General features: G+C 27.8%; 2 protein-coding genes across 6 annotated transcripts; both read right to left on the reverse strand.

The window, feature by feature from the left end:
- Window positions 1–664: 664 nt before the first annotated feature.
- On the reverse strand, window positions 665–3,065 carry LOC140863424 (transcription factor TCP8-like). Of its 5 annotated transcripts, none has more exons than XR_012143934.1 (3): window positions 1,451–3,065; window positions 1,292–1,362; window positions 665–983 (listed from the first exon to the last, which is right to left on the reverse strand). XR_012143934.1 is itself a non-coding variant. In XM_073266854.1 (2 exons), the coding sequence occupies exon 1, from the start codon at window positions 2,991–2,993 to the stop codon at window positions 1,458–1,460; it is 1,536 nt and encodes a 511-aa protein (XP_073122955.1). In that variant the 5' UTR covers window positions 2,994–3,065; the 3' UTR covers window positions 1,017–1,362; window positions 1,451–1,457. The 5 variants fall into 5 exon arrangements, 2 of the variants coding, with proteins under 2 accessions (XP_073122955.1, XP_073122954.1); XR_012143933.1 differs by having other exon boundaries at window positions 666–983; window positions 1,292–1,368; XR_012143932.1 differs by having other exon boundaries at window positions 666–988; window positions 1,292–1,368.
- A 12,456-nt stretch (window positions 3,066–15,521) lies between these two features.
- On the reverse strand, window positions 15,522–15,959 carry LOC140860571 (uncharacterized). The gene has a single exon (XM_073263572.1). The coding sequence runs from the start codon at window positions 15,957–15,959 to the stop codon at window positions 15,522–15,524; it is 438 nt and encodes a 145-aa protein (XP_073119673.1).
- Between the last annotated feature and the right edge of the window lie 4,417 nt (window positions 15,960–20,376).

Genomic DNA, 20,376 nt, shown 5'->3' on the forward strand with positions numbered 1-20,376 from the left:
TTGTGAAAAGTTCTAAAAAGTTTTGTTTAATTCAAACCGTCCAAACTCCAAGTGTGCCCATCGACAAATTAAAGTGGTCCAAGATTATTATTATTATTTTATAAAAAAAAATTTACAAAAAGTGGTCCAAGATATATATATATATATATATATATATATATATATATATATATATATATAAAATTAATATTTTTTTCCCCGTGGATTTGCTAAAGAAATAAAGTGAAAACATAATATATATATATATATATATTACTATTATTATGCAAAAAATTCTTATTTGATCTTTTGGTATGTCAAAATATTAAATATATTTAAAAAAACACACACACTAAATCTTCTTCTTTCCACTATCTTCATTTCTTTTCTTTTTTATTTAATTATTTCTATGTAATATATAATATAATCATTTTATTTATATATTTTCAAATTCCAAATTATTTAAAAAAAACTAATGAAATAAGAAATACCTAATAAAAAAATGGTGTTTTAACTACTTAGAGTGACCTTTCTTAACAAAAAAAATTATTTTTATTGCTCTAAATATATTATATTTTTTATTGAAATTAAATATAAAAAAAACTTTCGTCACACACATAATGTGTGCAAATATGCTAATATATTATATGGGTGTCGTCGGACGCCTGGATTCCAAATTTGAAATGAAACCTCTGAGTTCAAAGTCCTAACTTTAACAAACTCGTAGCCAAAATAAAAGTGCAGAAAATAACATGTAAATAATTCCTCTTATAATTACATTATTACAATTAAATGTGGCATAACTCATACCTATCTTTTCTTTTAGTGACTATGGAACCAACCCTCAATCCTCAGCATTCGTTGTGCACGGGATAAACCCAAGTTAAAGCAGTAGAATGCAAGTCACCATGTTAGTAGGTAAATCATATGCAATTTTTTTTGAGACAAACTCGCCCAAGAAAATGTTGATAGCACCAACTTTAACACCGGTTCGAGGCTCATACCTATCCTTTAGCATATATAAATAATAAATATAAATATATAAGTCTATATTACACCTCAGATGGCATCTCTAATTAATTTTTTCTGTATTAAAAAGATATCAAAATTTGACAAGCACCAATAAAACACAAAATCAATATCCTCCTATACACAATCACTCTTCACTCCTGAAAGAAACCTCAAAACATAGGTTTCGAATTCTTCGACACAAAATATGAAACATTATTAATCTAAAAAAAATTACATTGTATAATAAATATTTTCACAACGCACACCACAAATACAGAATCAAAAGATTGGAATCGGATACCTTTGTACTCCTTTTCTTTTTCTTCTTGTTTCAATTTCAAAAAAACGGACTCAATCGCCAAATACTCGAATCTGATACTGGAAAACAAATTTCAGTTGCAGTTTTGTTCATGAAAATGGAGTAATTAATGATTTGCTTATGAAATTACCATTTACCAACCTTGAATTCATTGAGAACTGGTCTGTTCATCATCTCCGCTATCTGTAGTTTGAGTCTGATTTTGCTGCTCAAGATTTTCGGAATTCATATTCAAGTTGTTGTTTCTTGAATATGAGTTTAATGCTGCTAACATTCCTAGATTTGATTCTGCTGAAACCCCTAATCCCAGATGCTGAGATGGCTGGAGCATCGATCCTAATTGCAGTGGACTCGATCGTCCGCTTTGAAATTCGAGATTCCCTGAATAATTATACCTCGGCATGAAATGCAGCGGGGTTTGCAGGGCGTTTCCGCCGCCGTGCGCGGTGGGGAAAGGCCAGATCTGGGTTGTCTCGGATGGGGCACCTGACGCCGTCGGGGAGGAGGAAGTTGGGTTTCGAGAACCGTCGCCACCTCCGGCCGACGCTGTGACGGGAAGCATCCAGAATGTGCTGCCGGTGGTGCCGCTGCTTGGGGAAGGTGTCACAGCCCACATGGCGGTGGTGGGCATCATGTTAGTGTGTCTAATAATACTTCCCGGAGAATGCCCAGCGGCAGCGGCCGCCGCCGCTTCTTGTGTTTTCTGTGCTTGCATTACTTGTGAAGTGTTTTTAGATTTGAATTGTTTGTGTGGAGGGGAGCTGGGGCCTTCACCATGTGAATCGATGGCTCCTTCTTTGAATAAATCTTCCCTGTATCTCTTCTGCAAGTAATTCTCCGTCGCTTGCTGACCTCCGCCGCCGCTATCGCCGGCTACAGAATCCGAATTTTGAGCTGCTTGTAAGAGATGGGAGCTCTGCTGCTGCTGGTGATGAAAACCCAACATCTGAGAGAAATTCTCTTCATAAGGGTGATGAGCTAACCCCAGCGCGCTATGAAAAGAATGGGGAATGGATTTCGACGGAGGAGCCGAGAGAGTGGAGCCGCTGCTCCTGAGAGAGATGTTGAGTGTAGAAAAATTCGCCGGGATTGTCCCAGTGCCGGTGGCGGCTAAGATGGCCGGCTCCGCCTGATGGAGTAGCCACTCAATCGTTTCACCGTCCGATTTGTGACCCAATTCTCTCGTCAACTGGAAAACCCGAGCAGCACAAGCCGCCGGCATGCGGATGCGCCGGCCGCGCCCGTCGACTTTGGTGTGGCGGTCTTTGGTTGGTTTCTTAGCTGGCGGTGGAGTCCCTTGCTCCGCCGGTTGTACCTGCTGCTGCCGCTGTTGTACTTGGTGGGCTGATTTCTTTGATGCTGGGTTGTCGATTAGGGTTTCTGATCTGGTCGCGATGGCTAAGGAGGCGTCCACCGGCTGCGTCGACTGGGATTGACCACCTCCGCCGGCCGTTGCCGCCGCCGCAGCCGCTGGAGTTGATGGGGCTGTGGAATTAGCTCCGAGTAGACCACCACCTGGGTTGGTGAGGGCGGAGAAGGAAGCCAGGTACGGTGGCGTCGGGCGGCCATGAAGGCGGTGGAGTAGATGCGGCGGAGAAAGGAGGTGGTGGGAGGAGGAAGAGGAGGTGGCGGTGGCGGTGGCGGGTTGTTGCTTATTAGCTTGTGTTGACTCATTGATTTCCATGGGGGGTTAGAGGTGTGTGGGGTAGTACAAGAATTATGTTGGTGGGTTCTATTTTTCTTGCTTCCTTTTACTTTGTTTCATGACCATACCATTCACCCAAATTTTAAAATACTTTTTTCCATGATACAAATAAACACTCCATTTTTTTTTATAATCTCATATATCAATTTTATAAAATATATCTTTCATTCAAAATAAATCATAAAAAAATATTATTTTATATTATTATTAATATGAGTTGAATCGATTTATCTCATGAATATAGATATTTGAGATCGTTTAATGATACGTTTTCAAACATAAAACCCAAAGTATTCAACTTATTTTCTTTATTGCTTTCTCTTCTTTCTTTCTTTTTTTTTGTTTCTCCTTGTAATGGGAGACAGAAACTAGCCATTAGCAAGAATCTTTGGAGGACGATTGGATCAAAATATGTATAGTTTTTTTTTTTAAAGAATAAAAAATGAATAGTTCATCGCTTTACATACATTGCATTTAAGATATTAATACATGTCCTGATTTATAAAGAAAATGCTACATTTACAAAAAGAATTATAAAGTGAATTTGTAACTACAAAATTATCTATGAATTTTATTTGAAAAAAATATTCCAAATGCATTTATGATAGTTTTGTAATTTCAAATATATTTTGTAATACAACGTGTAAACCACATTATACATGTAGTATGATCCAATTTATAAAATCGAGAATATAGTTCCTTACAAGAGACTAGATATCCATTGAAAGTTTATGTTTTTGATGCAATGTTATAAATGGCGAACGATGGTGGATCTGTCGGTGATCGTTTATCTCTTAGGTAATGCCTAAGTTGTTGAATTTTTCTCATCGTTTTTTATAAATCATTATATATAGTCATGTAGCTTATGTATATTTTAACCTAAGTGATTGAGGTGACTATTATGTTTTTAAATAAAATTATATAATATATTTAGGCACTGTTTGGTTTGAGTGATAATATGAGTAATACATATATAAGTAATATAATGTAATAAAAAATAAATAAGAAATGATAGTTAAAATAGTATTGGATTTGATCGATATATTATAGTTTATTTGATTTGATTTATTAAATTTTATATAAAAATATTAAATGATTATTTTGTCTTTTTATCAATAAATAAAATAAAAATTATAAAATTTATAAGGATAATATAGTAATTTAAATTCAATGATTTGATTGATGTATTATAAATAATTAATGATTTGATTGATGTAAAATAAATAGTTAATATACAAATAAATAATATGATGAGAAGAACGTGGGATGTGATGAGATGAATTATATATATATTAGTAATATGATGAATAAAACGATATATTACTATTTAATGATAATACACAAAATATTTAGAGAAACTAGTTTGTGATTTTAGCTTTGTATTTTTGAGAAAATATTCTGATCTTCTGAAGTCTAGTTTATTGTGATGATCGGTCGATGAAATTTTATGATAAAGTAGATAGAATTCTTGTTATGTTGTGTTTGGATGTGAGTGAGAGATTTAAAACAATTTCGTATTAGGATGATCAATTTGAAACTCACTACGATAATTCAAATTATAATTAATTAGGATTTAAAATTATTGTCTATGGATTTACCTGAAAATAATCGATGCATCTGTTATCATTGATTTGAATTGAATTCTTAGACTATATTAATCCAAATTCTCAAACTCGGTTTTAGTGTTTGGTTCAATTTAGAACCGATTTTATAAGTTCCAAATTCATGAAACTAATCAAATCAATGCAACTCTAATGAGATCGTGTCATCGGTTAATATTGTGAAAAGAATATTTTACTCAACTTCATCTATAGAAAATATAATTTTTTTACTTTATATGTGAATCATGTCAACGATATATGTGAGCCGTTTCACATGAAACCTATCCTCAAATCAGACTAGGTCCGAGACTCCAAAGTGGTCATAAGTATCACTACGACCATAATTGACATTTATTAATATCGTTATCCCGATAGAGTATCTAAAAATTTGAAAATATAGGTAAAAAAATATGATTGAATTTTTTTAAAATCCATTTCAAGAAAACAAAAAAATTTCATAATAAAGTTATGTAATGAATGTATAATCATAATTTTAAATAAAGTTTCACAAAATCATGAATTAAAAGTTTGTACTAATTTTTGTATTTAATCTACAAACTTTAGACATCATGAAAGAATGGTAAGTCTATCATAGGACAGTCTCTCATATATTTATACACGAGATAGGTCAAACTCCACATATGGGGTAGAAAATAATATTTTGTCAAAAAATATAATATTTTCTTATGAATGAAGTCGAGTACAAGATATATCTCATAAAATTAATTTGTGAAACATTTTCAACAGTTTTTTTTGAAGAAATGATTTAAAAATGTTAAAAGTTATATTTCAATTAAATGCAGTAATAATGAAATATACTCTAATTTTATTTTTTTTGAAGATATGAAATATACTGTAATTAAACAGAGTGGTAAGATCAAAGTATGTACACATTTTGTCGGGAGATGCTATGATGCACCGGGTGATCTTCACCCGGTGCATCATCTACCCTTGACTGGGCACCCGAGCCCATTTTATTGTGGGCCCGGGTGCCCAATCAAGGGCAGATGCTGCACCGGGTGAAAATCACTCGGTGTAGCATAGCCCGAGCCCATTTTGTCGTGGCATCTCTAATGTTGACATATTCCGCTTTCATGAAAAAACAAGACAATTATATTTATATATTATGACATGGGATTAATATAAATATATATATATATATATATATATATATATATATATATACATTAAGACATACAAAAAATCATGTGAAATGGTCATGCGTATAATTTTTGTGAGACAAATATCTCATTGAGTCTCGTGTTAAAAAATATTTTATTTTATACCAAACATATAACTTTTTATTGTAAATATGAGCATAAGGATCCGTGAGACCATATCATTAAAAATATACTCAAATATATAATGATAAAAAAATTTAAAATGAAATGACCTAAAGAATATTTCTTTCAAGTTCAAAAAATGAGTGTTTTGACTTTTGAGTGTGTTTGGTTTCAATAGTTTTTCCTCAAAAAATTATTTTTTAAAGAGTAAACGTTGTGTTAATTTTGTGTTTAGATAAATAGATAAAAACAAAATGCTTTTTTAATTAATAAATATATTTGGATGTAAATCATTAAAGTATTTTTTAACTCGTTAATTTACAAAAGCTATCAAAAAGCTTTAAATTTTGGCTTTTAAAAAAGATCCAATTCTAGTTTAAATAAAATTTTTTTAATTACCAAAAAGCTCATTCACACACATAACACATTCAAAATTACAAAAACTTTTCAAAAAAAAAAAACAAAAAAGAAGCTCTTTTCTTAGTTTAGCTTTTGGTTTTGATGATTTACTTATTTAACATAATTTACATATTACTATATTAATCGACGAGATACTTGGATAAATAGCCGGTGTGATTCTCCCGTGGAAAAAAAAAACACACACACACACACTCTCAATTTTGCCCGTTAATAAAAATTAAAAATTCCGGTTTAAAAAAAATAGTAAAAATTCTACGATTATAAAATTTTTGCAGGTGCCTGAATCATGGCATTTACATTATTATATAAAATAAATATATATTACATCATTAATATTTAAAACCCCATCAATCAGCCAGGCAGTTCCAGTTGGACCCCACGTTCATTAAAAATTTTGTCACAGATAATAATGAAATAATAATTAATTAAGCAATAATCATTCACAATATTTAATATGAAATATAGTTGGAACAAGAAAACAAAGTCTCTCCTGTTTTCCTCTGGCGATAGTACGGTGTTGGATTTGAAGCACATAATATATATTTTTTAATTTTAAAATTGCATAATTTTGCTGATTATTTTGTTACCTTGTTCTAACTTTTTCTTTAAAATGAAATTATCCCATAATAAGACAGCAATGTTTTGCGTTAATTGATTATCATATTACATTACGCGACCCATTTTGGTCAACTATATAATTCACTTGCTTGTTATTATATTGAATTTCGATTATATTCAAAATTTTGAATCTCGATCGATATTTTTTTTTGATGATAGAGGAGGATTTTACATTGCTCTCAAATTAAAGATATTATCTCATATTGTGACAATAGATATCACCGGACTATGAGATTTGATGACGCCTCGATAAATATTTATATATATATAAAAAAAAAAAGAATGGTTCTATTTGCAAAAGTTTTAAAACATGGATTTCCCCCCAAATTTTTTGGACAAGATGGACCACTATATAATCAATATTTTATGTGTAAGTCTTTTATAAAAGGACAAATGTTCTTTAAATCCTTAGAATCAAATTCAAGTTTGTGACGAGTCTCTATTAGAAAAAGAAAGTGTTCACACTCCTTGATCCATTAATTAAAAAAAAGATTTATGCACTCCTTGGATCCACTAGTTTTTTTTTGGATAAAATTCGGTATAGAACATTAAAATTATGTTACAATTAAATGAGATATCAACTGTTTCAAATTTGGTACTAATATATGATTTTTGAGTACTCAAACATGTAAGAATTGGTATTAATGACGCATTTGTCTTCTTTGAATGAAAATCGATACAAAACAATGAAAATATGGTATTGATATATAATATTTGAGTACCAAATGTATTAGATCTGATACATATATATGATTTTTGAGTACTTAAACATATGTTGCAAGTGTTGATGTTAATAAAGATGTTCAAATTTTATATTCAGAACCTTTTATTTTGTACCAGATCTAAACCACTTAATGCTCGAATATCATATATTAGTACCAATGTTTTCATAAGCGGACCGGTGATCGAACCGGTTTACTTTAGAAAAAAAGGTCCAATCGATCGGACCGTTTTAACCAGATGGTCAGACCGGAAAACCGTTTATATAATATATTATAAGGGCTAATTGCTCCACACCCCTTGTGAAAAATCTAAAAGGCATAAAACACCCTGTGTAAAATTAATAGCATGTTAGACCCTATGTTTTAAAAAAATTAGCATAAAAACCCTTATGAGATGGTATAAATGTGTCCGAGTTTGTATAACATAGGGGTAAAATGTGCTACATTTTAAAAAACTGAGGAATGCATTAACCTATTAATATTTTTTAGGAGGTTTTATGATTTTTAGACTTTTCACAGGGAAGATTAATGCAATTAGCCCTATATTATAACTAATAATATATTTTAAATTTCTAAAAACCTAAAAAATGTATATAAATAGAAAAAAATATGTATTTATCATAGTTTGAAAACTAAATAACCATTCAATATTGTATATATATATATAATAAAATATTAAATTAAGGCTTTAAAATTAAAAAAACTACTTTTTTAAAAAAAATTAAAAAAATTCGGAAAACCGGTTGAACAGGTTCTTGAACGGTTTTTAACCGGTTTGTGACCGGTTCAATCGATTTTTGACCCGTTTTGACCGTCAAAGCGGTGTTTAGGAGTAAATCGTACTGGACCAGTGACCGATTCATGGTCGAATCGGTCGGTCCATCCGGTTCTGAAAACATGGACTAGTACCATATTTTCGATGTTTTGTACTGAATTTCACCCGTGAAAAGACATGTTGGCCCAGGTGCAGAAATATTTTGGTGTAGATCAGAAGTTTAAACTCATATTTTTCTGACGGTGACTGAAAACCAATTTAAATTTGGATTTAAGTATTTAAAGTAAATTTACCATTTATAAAAATATGTCACTGATCCATATTCGTATAAGACGAATTGATTAAATCGATAGTTGCAATAAAAAATAATATTTTTCATAATTTGAACTAGATGAAAGAGTTTCATCTCACAAATTCACTCGTGAGGTTATAAAATGAGTTTTGTTCATATTCCGTAATACTCTTGTAAACATTTCATCAAAAACTAAAAAAAAAAAAAAAAAAAAAGATTCTTTTAAATATGTTGTAGAATGACGTATATATGTGATTTTGTTTGTGGAAAATACAGAATTTACCATCGCAATCAAAATGATCCAATTTTTGTACGTTCAATGGTTGATGTTTTAGCAATATGTGGAGTAGTAAACAATTTAAAATATAGTAAACCATTTTTATTTTTATTTTTGAAAGGTATAGTACACCATCTTAGCATATAGAACAGTGATTAAAATATTTTTAGGAGCGAAAAAAAATAGAATAAAAACCTTATGTATTTAGAAATGTGAAAATAAGTTTTTAGAAAATAAAATATAAACCCGGAACTTTATTTCCCCCGATAAAGTGGAATCAAACATGATCTTCGTTTGGCTGTAACTCATGACTTATCAACCACTGTCAACGAAGCACGAATCATGTAGCTCGTCATAGTCTGAATACGGATTGCAATGTTAATTTTTGTGATGCAATTCCACTTTTTATTCGCTTGGCTGTAACTCATGACTTGTTACTTGGTGAATGATAGCTGTAATTTTCACTTAAAAAAAAAAAACACACGTACGACCTTCGCATTTGGGGAGAAAATTGAAAATAAATCCGTCTCAATGATTGATTTTATTTGTTGATTGAAAACAACATCATATCGTTTAATTGTTGCCAAGTTAGGAAAGTTTAAATCCCATGTATGTCCTATCCAACACTTAATTATTTGAAAAACATAAAAGATTAGGTCTTATATAAAACGGTTTCATATATATATATATATATATATATATATATGATACAGGTATTCAATATATATAAAAACTTTCGACATAAACAATAATATTCTTTTATAAATTGGATCAAATAAGAAATTCAATCTTACAAAAAATTAACTCTTAATTAAGACGATCTCAACTTTTACAAAAGTTCTATGACCTTGAAAACAATTGTTGCATAGATACATAAAATTTATCTTCTATCTGATCATTTTCTTGCAAAATCTTATTTCTTAAATTAGTATTACACCCCGTGCGATGCACGAGACTTTATTTTTATGTTATTAATATTAGTACTAAAAATTAGTAAGTACAAGTATTTGAATAAATAATTAAAATACAACTTAAGTTTTAATATATATGAAAGGATTGTAAATCCATTGATTTAAATGTATTTCCATTTTTAAATAAATTAAACAAATAAAAAATAAAAAATCATATTTATATTTATTTACACTATAATTGAGTTAATTACAATAGGTTTCAAACCCTAAGAATATTGCAATCATTTGAAATTCATTGTGGTTAATTAAAATAAGTAAGAGATTGATTTGAGTTTACATTGCTGAAATCTATAGATGTCAAATGACCCAATCCAAATGCATCCTAAATTGGTTATGGGCTCCGTTTGGATGTCTTTTAAAAAAATGTTCTTAATGTTTTATAAGTAGAAAACAATTAAAATTTGCGTTTGGTTAAATTTTTTTAAACAATCTTGAAAAATATTTTTAAAAAGCATTATTGAATAGCATTTTTTAAAAAACATTTGAAAGGTGTTTTGGTTGTTTTAAACAAACGCGCGGGCAAAAAAACGAAACTTGTGTATTTAGAAAACAAAAAAAAAATGTATAAATGATGAAAATTTCATAATACAACAATTGTCATTGATTTTTTTTTTTCTAGTTATACCACATATCGAAATTTTAAAATATATTTAAAAAAAATTTTAAGATTCCTAGGATTCAACATTTTTAGACCTTTGTGATTCGTAACTCTGGATACCACTGACAACGACAAAACATTTGGGTCTTCAAAATAAGTCTTAAATGAGAAATGATTCACTCTGTCATCAAAGAATAAAATATTTATTTAAATAAATATTTGTACAAAGCTTTGATGAAAAATACAAAATAATAATAATAATAATAATAATAATAATAATAATAATAATAATAATAATGAAATCAATATAAAAATATTTAATGTACCAAAAACCATCATAACATATTAAAGTAAAAAAAATCGAGAAACTATATTATTTAAAATTATTTTTAATATTTTATTTTTGAAAATGTATATAATCACGAGTGTGTAGAATTTTTTTTATAAGTTTTTTGTCATATTTATTTGACTATTTATTTATTTTTATTTTGTACACACATTTAGGGAAAAATTATTATAATTTGATAAATTTTTATTCTAGATTTTTTTTTTGCACATTAAGTTCTATTTTTTTAAATTTAGATATTTTGTTTTGTTTTGATTTGTTGCAAATATGTAAATAATTTTTCCAAATATTATAAATTTATCCATTTTGTTTATTTTCTTGAGATATTTTTTTATCTAATAATTATAATTTTGACATATGCAATACTTATATTATATTTAAAAAAACAAAATAAAATGTTTAAATAAAATTTTTTAATTTTAAAATTTGAATAGAAATATAGAAAAATTAAATACAAAAATACTAATGTAATATAAATCGCATAACAATACTTTTATAAGATGAGGTTACACTAAATTCTATATTTTTGATAATTTGTTATTATATTAAATATAATAAAAAAATTAATATGAAAAGTATATAAAAATAAATAAATATACCAATATACTATGACTGGAAAATAATTATAATATATTTATTGTATATGCATGTGATATGGAATATTTATAGGTTCGACATTCTAACAACAACTGAAGTTTAAAAACCATGAAAAATATCATAAAATTTTATTTTATCAAATTTATAATTTAATCATAATAATTCAATTATTTATTTTTTTATTATACTTTTTTGTAAATATATATATTTAATAGACATAGTAAAAATAAATAACTAATGTATTTTTTGGTTATTTTTAATGTTTTTCGATAATATTATCCAAAAACATTCCATAATTTATAGGTTTTTAGTAAGATAGATGCACATAAATCGAAGAGTCAAGCATGAGATATAATGATACATATTTTTTCATTTTTTTAATTTATATATACATATATATATTTGTTAATAGATAACACCAAAATTGAAGAGTTGTAATGATGATGCTATTACACATCATTTTTTTGAAATATTTAAATTATATTATATGTTTTTATTTTAATTTTTTATTTACACAGATGCATAATCTGTTTAAAGTAAGTATTTTGAGCGGGAAAACTTGAAGTTTCCTTTTTTGGAAGACTTGGTTTTATATATGCTAGTATTCCATCGTGCGATGCACAGAGTGTTATTTTTATACAATTATTGGCAAAATTAGTAAATATGAGTGTGTGAATAAATAATTAAAATACAAATAAATTAAGGTTGAATTGGATTAAAGGATTTGAAAACTACGAATATAATGCATTTTCATTGTTTAGATAACTTAAAAAAATTCATCTTGATATGTATTATACTACAATTGAGGTCATCACAACGGATTTCATAGAGAGTATTGAAATCAATTTAAATTCATTGTGGTTGGAGGGGTATTTGACAGAGTTTAATAAATGTCTTATTTTAATATTTTACTTCTTCATATTATCTTTGCATTAAAAATTTTGTTGTTTCAATTTTATTTTTATCTATATTTTAAAATTTTTAGATCAAATATTTTATCATTTATAATATTATCTTATTTTTTGAATATTCAATATTATTTCTATCTATAATTTTACATTAAATAATATATTATTTGTATTTTTTAATTTTATGATATCTTTACTATTTTCGAAAATGCCTTTTGGCCTTTTGGGCGAGAAAATTTGTTTTATTTCTATTTATGCGATTTTTTTGTTTATATATATATATATTTAGAATGATATAGATAATAATCCTGTATTTTTTTTATGCAAATACCATTTATTTATTTTAAAAAAAAAATTACATCGGGAGATGGGATATTATTTAATTCCTCTAATACTGTTCAAAAATTATGTATTTGATGTGGTAAATACTCTATTTTTTGTATTGTTCTTATTATTATTTAATTTAACATTGAGATTAGATGTGGTTGTGGGATTTTTTTGGCCGTTTATATAGATCCAAACTCATGTGTTTTTTCTTCTTCTTCATAGAATAGACGTTTGTGTGGGGCGAATCCAAAAAATTTGTTGAATAAAAGCAATAGTTAGAGACCACAAGCTTCAAGTATGGGAGAAATTAAAATTTTTTGTTGTAAATGATTATATTATATGCATATATAATCATTCATAACAAAAATTAAAATATAATAACGAATATATATATATATATATATATATATATATATATTATGGTTTAAATTTAATACTTAATTTACAATATCATCTACGACTTAAAATTTTTTGAAATTAATTAACAATAACTAAATTTAACAAGCTACAAAATATATCATTTCCAATATGAGTGATTAAAATATCATTCAAATATTTTTTTTCAATTCGATTAATTGGTAAACATTTTGCGTTATCATACCAATAAAGAGCAACATAACTGAATCATATATAATAACAAGAAATAAACGAAAATTTTTAGACTCGTCAAGCAAGCGTGTATTGTTGTTAATGGTGAATGAGTTTATAGGATATTTTATTGTTTTATTAATAATAATTATTGTGTGCACTTTCAAATTCCAAAATGCAAATGCGTTTTTTCACGTCAAAATTTAAGGGAGGACAATTGTTCGTTCACTTCTTGTGTCACTGCACTACGTGCCATTACGGGTTTTATCATTGGTTGCATGTATTTGTTATGACTTATATTATTTAAGAAAAAATACTCAGAACGGATCTAGAATTTAATGGTTAGGAAGACCCATATTATGTTATGACAGGGATGCTGTCAAGTGTCGACGAAGACCGTATACTAATGATAAAATATTTAAGGTTTAGAAAGTATTTGTTACTATTAATTTTGTTTGGTGATGCTGAAGTCACAACAAAAATTATAAAAAAGTTCTTATACCATAAAAAAAATTCAATACAAAAATTTTATTTATCAAATCGTATAATACATTAAATGAAAAATCTCACAATAAAATATCAAAATATCACGATACTCTAACAAAAAGTCATTTTTTAAAGATATTTTTCAATAAGAAAAAAATGAGCGAAACAAAATTTAAAAATTAAGGTTTTAGTTTCATATGATATTTCTCCGTTTAATGGTAATACATTATAAAAAAGAGTAAAATGTATTTTGGTATATGAACTATTGTTAAAATGTCATATTTGTACAAGAGCTATTGAAAATGGCTTAATTGGTACATGATCTAACTAAAAAGTCAATTTTACCCTTAATATGAATTAATATTATATTGATTAATTTTAAAATATAATATTTATTAAAAATTAATATATAAATATATATATAATGATAAAAAATTGTCAATTCAAATTATACAACAAATATTGTAATATATTGTTATGATAAAAACATAGATCACCGAAGTCTGTTGACTTTGTTTTTAAATAATTGAAACAAACATATTCACTATTTTATTTTTTCAATATTTGATACAAAAATTTTCAACATTAAAGATTAGATCATGAAAAAACAAATTTCAAAGAAAAAATTTCACTTATTGTCTCGATTTACGTAGTTCTAATAACCCAAAATTTTTCCACTTGATTTAATAATTTATAAATTTATATTTTTACTCGCACTTGAATTAAATATTAATAAATAAATATTTATTTAATTATATTTTATCGTCATTAAATATATTTTAGTGTTATATGCATATGATTTATTTAGTGACTTTGTGGTTTTATTAATATATAATTTATATCAATTTTTTTAAATGAATAATTATTAACATTGATAGAAAAAATATCATTTCATTATATATTATTTATATTTTAAAAATATAAATAATTTATTAATGAGTGTTTTTTTCATTAATAAATTATTTATATTTTTAAAATATAAATAATTTATTAATGAGTATTTTTAGTCCTATATGCATATGATTTATTTATTGATTTTGTGGTTTTTATTAATATATATATATTAATTTTTAATAAATATGATATTTTAAAATTAATCAATATAATATTAGTTCATATTAAGGGTAAAATTGATCTTTAATTTGGATCATGTACCAATTAAGCCATTTTTAATAGTTCGTGTACCAATATGACATTTTACCAATAGTTCATGTACCAAAATACATTTTACTCTTATAAAAAAACTAAAAAATTCAGTCATTTTAACAAAGACCCATTTTCAACATAAAAAAATAAATATTGGAATCGACGTCTATTAAATCTAACATAGATATATAAAATAAAAATTTAAAACAAACTCAAAAATAGATAAATAAATAAAATTTTAAAACAAACTTAAAATTAATAATGATGATGAAATGTATTGAAACGTGCACCTCTAGACTTAACCAAATACCTTACTATCTAAGCTACATCATTATTATTAATTTTTTTTTTTAAGGTAAAACTTGTAAATTTATTATTTAAAATCATCAATTACAAGTCTAACCAACCATAAAGGAAACTCACCATTCATCCATACAAAAGATGATTGTGAGGTAGAAGCAAAAAGAGCAATATGATGCGCAACAGAGTTCGCTGAGCGATAAACATGACTAAAGTTAGAGATAGTAGGTAGATGCATTCTCTTCGTAATATCTAGACACAAACTCCTAGGTAGCCGAGATCTTTCTCTGTAGCTGTAACTACTTGCACAGCTAGTAGGGAGTCCGTAGCAACCTGTACATCTATAAAATGTTTCTCATACACAAGTTTCACCCCTTCCAATATAGCTAGTAGCTCGCCATAGACCACTGATATTGGTGGATTAATTTGTTTACCAGACACCAATAAGAGTCGGCCTTGTCGGTCTCGTAACACCCCACCAATGCTATACTTATTCCGCTTCTCATTGACACAAGCACCCGTATTGAGTTTCAACATGCTCTGCGCTGGAGGTTCCCAATTTATTTCCTTCTGTTTAATTGAAACTCCATCTTGTACCATTAACCCCTTTCTAGCTTTACGAAAATCAGCCAATAACAAAGTATCCCAAGAGATTGAAGTCGGCAGCCAATGCCCACCCTCCATGGCCATTCGTTGCATCTGCCCTGAAAATACTAGAGGTACAATTAGAGGTGTCAAAACGGGCTGGCGGGATGGGCCGGCCCACAACCTGTCACAACCCACTATTACGGCCCACCTTTAAGGCGGGTTGGGAAAACTCCAACCCAACCCGGCGGACTTACGTGTAATTTGGCGGATTTTGGCGGGCCAACCTGCAACCCATCCCAACCCACCATTAGGTGGGGCGGGGCGGGCCGGCCCACCTTTAAGGCGGGTTGGAAAATTACCAACCCAACCCACCTATTTTGTATGGCGGGGCGGGCCAATCCGACGGACCTAGCCCATTTTGACATCTCTAGGTACAACAAATATCGTGCACAACGATATTTACAATAATAATATCGTGAGATTTGTTATTTTATCGCGATATTTTGTATATAATGTATCGTGATATTTTGATAAATTAAATCTCTATATTGTGTTATAAGATTTGTTGTACAAATTTCGTTGTAACTGTAGTATTACTCATTTTTTAAAACGAGGTTATGTTTGAATATGTGTTTTAAACATATTTTTAGTGATTTATAAGTGAAAAAAGTTTAAAGTGTGTGTTAGAACAAAATTTTTATAAAATGTTTCTAAAAAAATGTTATCTAAGTATAGTTTTTACAAAATGATTGAGAAATGTTTTTAAAATAGAAGATAATAATCGAATTCAAAACAAATTATTTTTTTATAGAATAATTGTTCAAACAAATATTTGTTCTAAAAAAATTCGACGCAAATTTTTTAAAAACTACTTTTATAAAAAAAAAAAAATTATAAGTATTTGTATAAACGAAGTTAAAATGTATTTTTGGGGTGACTACTCTCCCCAAAAAACATGAAGCGGCTGTGTCTGCCACACGAGCACGTGGCACCGTGGCCAACCCTATATTTTAATTTTTTTTTTTTGGTTCTAAAAATTGTAAATTATAATTTGGAAAGTTTCGGAGTTGTAATGTTGCATTTTAGCTGTTGGAGATTTAGTTATTAATTTTTTTTAAAATTTATTTTCCAAAATTTTACAACTATATAAGAACCTTCTTCACATGTATGAACATGCTGCCCTAATAATTAATAGGGAAAACCGTAAATTTGGTTTTGTATGTTTGTCACTTTGCGATTTTGGTCCGCTATGTTTTCATATTTAAGTTTTAGACCTGCATGTTTTGATTTTTGGCAATTTCGGTTCTTTTTATTCGAAAATTCTTATGTGACACTGTACACGTCAGCTCCACATAAGCACTGAATTGGTGCCACGTCAGCGCCACGTCGAAAAAAGGATTAAAATTACCAAAAAAAAAATAAAAATAGCGGACTAAAACTGAAATCTGAAAATATAAAGGATAGAAATCGCAACAAACATAAATGACCAAAAAATAATTTTTCCTAATTAATAATATTTATATTTAATTTTACGAATGATTATTCATATTTTCGTTGTAATTTTTTTTATTCTGAATTTTCTATTCTGAAGTTCTCCACAGATATTCAATAATATTTTTTTTCAAATTTTTATTAAATCATTAAAAAATTAACATATACTATTAATAAGTTAAATAAATATATAAATGAATATGAGTATATTAAATATATAACTGAAAGTTATAAATATAGTAAATGAATGCGTGATTGGATAGCCGGCTCACTGAAAGTTGTATTTTTGAGTATATGATTGAAGGAAAAGTTTAAAACTAGTGATTGTTTAAATTTTGTGGTTGAAAGTGATGCAAAAGAAATGCTACAAACAGTGAGCTTATTCTCTAAGCTCAGTACCGGAGATGTTCTTAATAAATTAAAAATATTTATTCCAAAGTCTAAAATATTGAAAAAGAATAGTATGTCACATCATATTTCAAAAATTAATGTGATCACCTGCAGTGTATTGCTGTCAGAATAATAAATTGGGGTCCCCTTTATAAGCAATGTCTATTTTTGATTGGTGGGTTAATTCTGTACTCGATACGTCAAAAATTAGACTTGGCTACTTAAATGCCAGTAACTCAAAAATATTAAAATTTTTGTATATCGTAACAAAAATATCGGTATAAAAAAAATTTATATCGGTATCGATATCAAAATTTTAAAATTTTGGTATGAAAAAAATTCATATTGATACCGTATAGATACTGAAAAAAATTAGTTATACCAAAAAAAATATCTATATATATAAAAAAATTCAGCACAGTATGTCGAAAATTTGGTATTTCTGTTCGATATTCAGCCCTACAGTCGTCCCAAGTCGATTCCTCATTTTTTGCTGATCCCATTCAGTTGCATCCGTGCACTCCAGGCCATAGACTGGGGCGCCACCCGAACTCAATCGAACCCAATATAAAAAAAAATTTAGAAGTTAGATCTGAAATCTGATATGTGAAGTTCGAATATATAGTTTGCCCTATTTTGTTCGAAAGCTATTCATGTTAATTGTTATTGCTTGAAAGTAAAGATTCGAAAGACTTAAAATATGTTTTTTTGTTGTATGATACATTAAAACTCTTGAACTCAATTTTTTCTTTTTTTGATATGTTTGAGTACGACTCGAATTCAATAATTCAAGATAAAATTCCGATATTTTTCGAGCTGGACAACACAGAGACCAATAGACGTGTATACAAACACATTTGGATGGATGATAATGCAGTTGTTTTATACGGAGAAAAAACCAACAGGGACAACTTGATAAGGCGAAAAAACCAGGGGCAATAATAATAAGAAAACCATAATAATTTGTTAAGTAAAAATTTTATTTTTAATGGCATGTTATACTCTCAAATCTGAGAATGTATCGACTTGTAAACTTTCTCTACTTGATAATTTAATTAAAAAAGAAGAAAAAAACTCAATTATTGGATTGGACAAGTGTTTTTACTCCGATTATTTTTGTTTTTCATGCACTTGGCTCCTCACATTTTGCACTATACAGATAAAAGTTTGATGGGTCACTATCGGAATGAATGGAGCCTGTCTGTTTTAAGGGACCAGCATCCAATCATTCAGTACACACAACATTTACCATCGTGCCAAAGGGGTAAATTTTAGAATCATTTATTTTCAATCGTACCTTCTTCACTTTGGCTAATATTTTTTTTTATTTTTATTTTACAAATATATGTATGGTGAGTGATATATATGATTTTAGAAACAACATATAATTTTTTGTTATAAAATGACAAGTCAAAGTATTGATTTAATTGGTCATTTATCACCAAGCAAATGTAGAGGGAAGTTTTAAAGATTTTGGTGGAATCAATTGCTCTCTCTATGACCACAATCTATCCCCTGTAGATCATCTCCAATCCGATACTATGTTACCTTAAAACGCCAACATAGCGTTGGATTCTCTTCTCTAACCTAGCGCTATTTTCAGTGCTAGGCTAGGTTAGTGTAGAGCTACAGTGTTGTACCAAATTTGGTGCAACACTTTAGCTCTATGCTATCTTTTTTTTTTTTTTTTGTGGTTTTCTATTTCTTATTTATAATATATATTAAGATTAGTTATAATATGATATATTATAATAATATTATTATGTACATTTTTAAATAATTGTTTTAAATTTTTTTATTTATTTAATAAATAACTAAATTAGGGTTTTGAACTATATTATCAATTAAATAAATAATAAAATTTTAATTTCATAATTATGAATGTTATATGTAATTGTTTTTATCTTAATATTATTTGTATGTGTAATGTATTTTAACAATAGTTTTAATTTTCTGAATTATGTAACTCTAATTTAATTATTAACATTATTTTTTTTAAAAAAAGACTGAAACAATAAAGGCGTCCTATTAAGTTTAGTAGGACACATATGTTAAAACAAAAAAAATAATTTTTTTTAAATTCATTATATTTCTAATGAATATTTATATATAAACTATTATTTTAGATATTAATGATATTTAATTATTGTGTTTAAAAATATTTGGTGGAATAAATTAGTTGTTGTGAATAAAATAATAGAGAATATTCCAATAATATTTTTTTTAGTGTAGAGTAAATGAGTTGGAGATGAGTTTTGTATTCGGTGTAGGAATTACACTATCTTGAAGTTAGTGTTAAACCAAGAAAGCGTAATGGGTTGGAGATATGCTGATATACCTGAGAAGTTAAAACTCAAATATTTTTAAGCGTAAATTAACTTAACAAGCTCTACATTTTTAAATAGGAAAAATTGTTTGTTTTTGTTTTTTTGATTTTTATATGTTGTTACTTTGCGATTTTCATCCATTATGTTATCAAATTTTAATCTAAGTATATTATTTTTGTTTTTGTTTTTTATTTTTTGCAATTTAGTCATTTTTCGAGTTAGCACTGACATGAAACTAATATAGTCCAAATGTGTATAATACCACACCAGCTCTCCTAATAAAAACATGCTGAAATTTTAAAAAATTATCG

This window comes from Henckelia pumila, chromosome 4 (genome assembly GCF_033568475.1).
Source record: "Henckelia pumila isolate YLH828 chromosome 4, ASM3356847v2, whole genome shotgun sequence".
Lineage (NCBI taxonomy): Eukaryota > Viridiplantae > Streptophyta > Magnoliopsida > Lamiales > Gesneriaceae > Henckelia > Henckelia pumila.

What these genes read in the sequence shown, in the direction of transcription:
- LOC140860571 (XM_073263572.1), bottom strand. Translation starts at nt 15,959, where the DNA reads ATGGCCATGGAGGGTGGGCATTGGCTGCCGACTTCAATCTCTTGGGAT.
- LOC140863424 (XM_073266854.1), bottom strand. Translation starts at nt 2,993, where the DNA reads ATGGAAATCAATGAGTCAACACAAGCTAATAAGCAACAACCCGCCACC.